The sequence below is a fragment of the Phaseolus vulgaris genome, chromosome 4 (genome assembly GCF_000499845.2).
Source record: "Phaseolus vulgaris cultivar G19833 chromosome 4, P. vulgaris v2.0, whole genome shotgun sequence".
NCBI classification, from domain to species: Eukaryota; Viridiplantae; Streptophyta; class Magnoliopsida; order Fabales; family Fabaceae; genus Phaseolus; species Phaseolus vulgaris.
Genome location: NC_023756.2, coordinates 38190581 through 38197912, shown reverse-complemented (window position 1 = coordinate 38197912; position 7332 = coordinate 38190581). Strand labels below are relative to the sequence as shown.

The 7332-nt window shown below is 43.0% G+C and overlaps 1 protein-coding gene across 1 annotated transcript; it reads left to right on the top strand.

The window, feature by feature from the left end:
- The first annotated feature begins 831 nt into the window (after positions 1–831).
- On the top strand, positions 832–3176 carry LOC137838773 (uncharacterized). Its single transcript, XM_068647999.1, has 4 exons — positions 832–1299; positions 1345–2014; positions 2317–2532; positions 2614–3176. The coding sequence occupies exons 1-4, from the start codon at positions 832–834 to the stop codon at positions 3174–3176; spliced, it is 1917 nt and encodes a 638-aa protein (XP_068504100.1).
- The last annotated feature ends 4156 nt before the right edge of the window (positions 3177–7332 follow it).

Below are 7332 nucleotides of genomic sequence, written 5' to 3'. Positions count from 1 at the left end.
AAGATAGTTGATTTGACATCGGTGAACATGGGTGCTTTCACATGGTCGTCCGCAGACATGCCCAGGATAAACCCAGACTTCCCATGTCATCGGCTTACCATGGATGAGAGAGTCAAGCCTGTGGTCCAAAGGAGAAGGAAGTTCAACGAGGATAAGCACCTCGTCATCTGAGAAGAGACTTGAAAGTTGTTGGATGTTGGCCATGTAAGGGAGATTCAATACCCTGAGCGGTTAGCAAACATTGTGTTGGTTAAGAAGGCCAACGGAAAGTGCAGGATGTTTGTCAACTTCACTGACCTGAACAAGGCTTGTCCCAAGGACTCTTACCCGCTACCGAGCATAGATTCCTTGGTAGACAGTGCCTCAGGTTGTCAGTTGTTAAACTTCTTGGAGGCGTTCTCGGGATACAACCAGATTCGTATGCACCCGAAGGACGAGAGTAAGACAACCTTTATGGTCGAGTTCGCCGTTTTTTGCTACAAGGTCATGCCTTTGGCCTTAAGAACGCTGGCGCTACCTATCAAAGACTGATGGATCAGATTCTTGCCCCAATGCTTAGGCGAAATGTACAAGCGTATGTAGACGACATGGTCGTCACGTCAAAAGAGAAGGTCTAGCATATTGCTGACCTGGAAGAGATAATCAGAACAATAGCAAAGTACAATTTGAAGCTTAATCCAGATAAGTGCATTTTTTGGGGTGGAAGCTAGGAAGTTCCTTGGTTTCTTGCTAACTGAAAGGGGCATAGAGGAGAACCCCAACAAATGTGCTGCAATCATAGGAATGAGGAGCCCGACCAATATAAAAGACGTCCAACAGTTAACTAGGCGCATGACCGCCCTGTCTCGTTTCCTGTCAGCCAGTGGTGATAAGGGGTATCCTTATTTCCATTGCCTAAAAAAGAACAATCGTTTTGTATGGACCAAAGAATGTGAGCAAGCCTTCACCAAGTTGAAAGAGTACTTGGCCAGTCCCCCTGTTCTTGGTAAGCCAATCCCAGGTACCCCTGTTCGTCTTTATTTTGCGATTATAAATCGGACGATTAACTCAGTCATCTTGCAAGATCAAGATAAGGTCCAAAAGCCAGTCTACTTTGTGAGTAAGGTACTGCAAGTACCGAAAACTTGGCATCATGCTATCGAGAAAGCTGCCTTAGTAGTGGTGTTTACAGCTCGACAACTTCTGCCCATTCGCAAGGACCTTCAAAAGCCCGATATAGCAGGTCAGATGATCCATTGGGTGGTGGAGTTACCTGAGTTTGACATACAGTACGAACCTAGAGAGCCGATCAAGGGTCAGGTATACGTTGATTTCCTGGTAGAACTTTCATCTGACAACAACTAGCTCGATTCCAATGATTTCCAATGGGTCCTTTCGGTAGATGGATCCTCTAATCAGCAGGGAAGTGGGGTTGGGGTCATTCTAGAGAGACCAAGCGGGTTGTTGATCAAACAAGCCCTGTCGTTCGTATTCAAGGCAAGTAACAATCAAGCTAAGTATGAGGCCTTGATAGCAGGGATGTTGCAAGCCAATAAGTTGGGAGCTCAAAGTTTATTGGTAAAGAGTGAGTATCAGGCCAAGGATCTGCAGCTCGCCTCATATCTCAAGTATGTGACGATCTTGAAAGCAGCCTTCTCTATGTTCGACCTTGTTCACGTTCCCAAAGAGCAAAACACTCGAGCAGACTTGCTGTCTAAGTTGGCTAGTTCAGGGAAGGGAGGTCGGCAGAGGTCGGTAATTCAGAAGGCATTAAAGTCGCCCAGAACAACTGAAGGAGAACCAACCGAGGTCAGCCATGTGGAGGTCCTGGGGATCAGCTCAGGGAAAGAGATAAGTCATCGGTCGATGACTCAGGAGACCCTGAGAGTCCTAAGGATAACTACCTACCGGTTGTTGGGAGACGAGTTTCTTGAGGTTTTGCAGGTCGACACCACAAAGACCTGGATAACACCTTACCAGTGTTACTTCCTACCGAGCCTACGGAGGCTAAGACAGTTAAGAGAAATGCGGGAAGGTATACCCTAATAGATGGCAGACTCTTTCGTCATAGTTATACTCACCCAATCCTCACTTGTGTGAATGGAGATCAGTGTACTCGCATCATGGTCGAGCTTCATGAAGGTATTTGCAATAGTCATATTGGGAACGAGCTCTCTGGTTGAAGGTCATCTGAGTTGGGTATTACTGATCGACCATGAAGGAGGATTGCGTGAAGTATGCCCAATGCTACGAGCAATGTCAGAATCACGCTAATTGGTGCCACACACCAGCGAGGAGCTGAGGTCCATTTATAGCCTGTGGCCCTTCCATACATAGGGAATAGACATTCTAGGTCCTTTCCCTTTGACGATAGGACAAATGAAATATCTCATTGTGTTGAGTACTTCACCAAGTGGGTTGAAGCTGAGCCAGTTGCACAGATAACTACTCACAAGGTGCAACATTTAGTGTGGAAGAACATTGTATGCCGTTTTGGGATCTCGAGGCATCTAGTTTCCGACAATGGAACCCAATTTGCTAGTGAACAGTTGGGTAAGCTATGTTTGGAGTTTGGGATAAAGTAGATATTCGCCTCGGTGGAAAACCCTTAGACGAATGGTCAAGTTCAATCAGCTAACAAAGTCCTATTGAGAGGGTTGAAGAGGAGATTGGAGAAGGAAAATGGAACTTGGTCAAACGAAGTTCCCAGAATTCTGTGGGCCTATCACACCACCCCTCAGTCAACAACTAAAGAGACGCCATTTAGTTTGGTGTATGGTTCAGAGGCCATGATACTGGTAGAGATACAAGAAAGCTTTCCGCGGTTCCAAAGCTTCGTTGTTGACGAATCCAACGAAGGAAGAAAGGTGAACCTAGATTTGCTAGATGAGGTGTGTGAATATGCCCGTATTAACTTGGAGGCTTTGAAGAGAAGAGTGGAGTTGAGGCAAAAAACCAAGAAGAGACCTTGGCAGTTCAAGGTTACCGACTTGGTAAGGCGAAAGGCCCATCCTTACCAGTTAGAATACAAGTTGTCTCCGAAGTGGACTGACCCGTTTCGTGTAGTCGAGGTGCTCGAGAACGGAGCATATAGGCTAGAAACCCCTGGAGGGGGGAGCTATTCCTCGAGTGTGGAATGTGGCAAACTTCAAGTTTTACTTCAGTTAAGATGTTTTGTTTTAGTGCTTCCTTTTTGAACAATTTGATGTTTAAGGTGAGGCCTTTTTTTCCCTTGAAGGAGTTTTTTAATGAGGTCATCTAATGATAAGTTTGTTCTTGAAAGATGGTGCATTAGTTCAGTTTATTTATTTGAGTTAGCACACGATGAGACGACCCGACTTGTTGTCAGTACGACTACCCGAGTACAGGCGCCCTGTGTGTGAAATGGTTATCAAGTATCAGGTAAGACGACCTGACTCGCTGTCAGTACGACTACTCGAGTACAGGCGCCTTGTGCGTGAAATGGTTATCTAGTATCAGGTAAGATGACCTGACTCGGTGTCAGTACGACTACCCGAGTACAGACGCCCTGTGCGTGAAATGGTTATGTAGTATCAGGTAAGACAACTTGGCTCGGTGTCAGTATGACTACCCGAGTACAGGCGCCCTATGTGTAAACTGGTTATTTAGTGTTAGGTAAGATGACCTAGCTCGGTGTCAGTACGACTATCTAAGTACAAGCGCCCTGTGCGTAAAATTGATGTAAAGGAAGTATTTAGGCAAGGTAAGATGACCTCGCTCGGCATAAGAACGACTACCTGAGTACAAACGCTCTGCAAAATAATTTGTTTGACTTGATGCAAGGTAAGACAACCTAACTCGGTGTAATAATGACTACCCGACTATAGGCGCTTTGCAAATAGATTTTACGGAGAAGTTGTTTTGGTACATGGTAAGTCAGGCTAACGCAGGGTGTGAGCGGTCACTCGAGTTCAGGCCCTCTTTGAAAAGATTAAATGATACGTAGTAGGATCATTCGCTTATACAAGAGAGGTTAGCTCGGTGTACGCGTGGTTATCCGAGTTTAGTTACCCTAAGTGATAAATGAATCATTCTTAGCGTGGAATAAGACGACCAAGCTCAGGAAGATATGATTATCCGAGTAGGCGCTCTGTGAAGCAAAGCTTGGTGAGATCAAGGTATATGGCCCTTGGCCAAGTTTGTGGAGTACACCTATGCATGTTGAGATTGAGTATAGGCTTGTCTTAACTATGGGTGTATAGTTCATCAAAAGGTTAGTTCTTTGTTAAGTGGGAACTCCATAGTTTTTCATGCTTAGATTCACCTAAGTTGGAGTCTTGCTATCTTTATTACTTCATGCTCAAGAGGTAGATATGGTTTAGTGTAAGTAATAGAGTGTTTGCATGTATGTTGATAGTAGTTGAAGTTTGCTATATGATAAGTTAAGTAACGCGACATGCATTTGAAAAGGTATTAAAATAACTATACATGACTAAGCGAGTCAAAGACGTGAAATGAGAAAAAGAAAAGATGCTAATAACATAAAGTCACAAAATGTTCAAATTGTTCTAAAGGTAAGCAAATTGTAGCATATTACAGACCATTACTCGTTCAAGCTAATCATCCCTTAGTTGGCCATCAACCACGTTTTTACCTGGGCGAGTTCGGTGAAGTCCAAAGAGGGATGAAGTGTCGTTGCTTGTTCAACAACGACCTCAAATCCTACAAGGTAGGATTGGGCTACATACTGCTTAAAGGAATCTGTGGTTTTGGCAAAGATTTCGTCCTTGAGGGCCAACTCCCTTTTTAACTTGTCAACCTAGACCAAAAATGTGTTTCTTTCTTCAGCTAGGATAGCTACCTCTTGGGCTCGATCTACTGCCTCCTGAGCTCGGTTCGCTGCGTTCTTAGACTTCTCAACTTGAAGTTGTTCGGCTTCTTGAAGTAGGCCCTTTGAATGTTGGAGCTCAGACTGTTGGTGTTCCATCTTTTTACGGAGCTCCAAATTTTCTTGGACTTTCTGATCTTCTACTGCCTTCCGGGCTTTTGTCTTCGAAATGGCCAAGCATCCCATGGCAAAAGCCTACCCGATTTTCTTCATGGTGTCATGATACAATTGGTCTTCATCGTGGGCCATGAGCTTGTCCTTGTCATTGCTAGGAAGGAAGGTGTGTTCACCATGGGTGGGGACGTCGAAGCTCGGGTCCCACAAGCTCTTTCCCCTAGAGCTCTTCGCTTCGCCTTCTTGGATAACAATCACATATAAGGGTGAAGCCTGGCCTTCTGAAGGAGCAACATGTTGATAAGGAGCTCGTCCATCCGAGTGAGAGTGCTCGGTAGGGGCAACAATTGCCTTCTTTTTTCTTTTGAAAAGAAGCCCCGAGGTGGTTTCCTTGTCTTGCTCAGTCGGGGCTTGAGTAGTGGTGGCTGGGACTTTTTGTTTTTGTGCTAAGAAGTCCTTGGGCATGATGGCAGATGCCCTCATTCTTTTTGCTATCTCGCCTATCTCCTTCTTGATGACATGGGTCAACATCCTCCCTGCAAAGAAAATAAGTAAATGATTAGTAAGTGGTGGGAGAGTTATTTTCACCATGAGTGGGAAATAAGGAGTACCAGCATAAGACTTCAAGGCACCGGGAAGGTACCCTTTGGATATTAGGTAGGAGGTGTTAGGATTGATGGCTAGAACAAGAGGGAGGGTGAATTGTTTATAAAAGATTTTCACAAATACTTTCCTTAAAATGAATCTTTAACAATCAATTCAGATAAGAAATTCAGAAAGCCAATCAAATAGTCAAACAGAAACTGATACAAGAAATTCAATCGGTTAAAAGCACGAGTTAACTAGTTGTTTAAGACAGCGAAAATATCAAACAATTATGGAGAGAAGAGATAGAGAGATTTACACACAAGGTTTATATTGGTTCACTCAATCCTTGAGCTACATCAAGTCCTCAGTCAAACCACTGAGTATTTCACTATGTAACCAATCATAGATTACAAACACACACCACAAAGAGGTGACTTTGAATCCCACAAAGCCTATTCACCCTCTTTGCACACAGCCAACACCTCAAGCCAGAATCACACTGACATTACAGGATTTTACAAACAGTTTTACAAAGTGTAATATGAACAATTACAAGAAACTAAGTAAGGGTAGAAAACACCTGGAATTACAGTACACCAGAAACCCTCTTGATCAGTTTTTGAATCACAGCAAAGCCCAAAGGCAATGTTGCTAAACTTGGAAAAACACCTTTTCACAAACAGTTGATAATCTCTCAAATTGATCTCAAATTAGAGTGTAAAAACTTTCTCTCTTTTGTATATATTCTGTATCTCAAACATTTGAAAGAAGATTATATTTATAACCTTTGAAAAACTACCATTTAAGGCAGATTTAAGTAACTGAAACAGTTAAAACATGTTTTCAAAAAGTTGTTAAGAAAACTTACATTTAATCGGTTGAAACTGCGATTTAACCGGTTGAATGGTTTCAGCAGTTATACAACTGATTAAAAAAACAATTCCAAAACTCCTTTTCCAGTTAAGTGACAAACAACCGATTGTCTCAAAACTTTAATCGGTTGTTTTTCCCTTTGCATGGAAAAACACTTTAATCTTTAAAACAAATTGAAATAAGCTTTGTTTGATAATCAAGACTGATCTTACAAAGATTATAAACCCCTTAACTAAACCCAAACCTAAAACATAACACAACTTCAGGCTCCATGAGGATTTGAAACATCAAAGCTTCCCATCTTGAACAAGAGGTGTCAAAGACAACCTTCAAGTCTGTCAAGAATTTGCAGATCCTTTGGTCTCTGGATGATAGCTCTTCTAGGCGTCGAGCACTCCGAAATTTGGGCTCAAGGGTCCAATACAAGTGAAATCCATCCAGAAGGGTTGGATCTCCTGTCAAGGTTCGGACTTTAATGAACTTACCTTTGAAGTTTTTGAATGAAGATTGGAAAAGGGTAAGTAAGGCTCTTCCAGGGGCACCATTCAGGGACACTCACATTTTAATACTTACGTGTTTGGCTTCAAAAAAGTATAAAAAGACTTCAACAGACGGAGAGATGCCGAACTGAGCACACAAAATAATGAAAACACGGATGAATGCCCAACTATTAGGGTGTAGCTGGAGACGCTGAGCTCGGTTAAAAGCTCTTTTTTCGAAAATGGACAAATGGAGTTATAAGAGGACCTTTCTGAAAAAGGTAGTGTAAAAGAAACAGAACTGACCCTCGGGGTCTGTGGACTCATCGTAACAAATGGGCTCACCCTCCGTACACTCAACGATTTTTACACGACTCTCATGTGTCTTACTCATCGTACAACCATTCTCTCTTAAATCTCTAAGGCGCTGATGAGTGGTGTAGTAAGAGG

Coding starts and splice junctions, on each gene's coding strand:
- LOC137838773 (XM_068647999.1), top strand. CDS start 832: ATGACCGCCCTGTCTCGTTTCCTGTCAGCCAGTGGTGATAAGGGGTAT. Junction 1,300..1,344: donor GAGAGCCGATCAAGGGTCAG/GTATACGTTGAT, acceptor GACAACAACTAG/CTCGATTCCAATGATTTCCA. Junction 2,015..2,316: donor GTTAAGAGAAATGCGGGAAG/GTATACCCTAAT, acceptor TTCCATACATAG/GGAATAGACATTCTAGGTCC.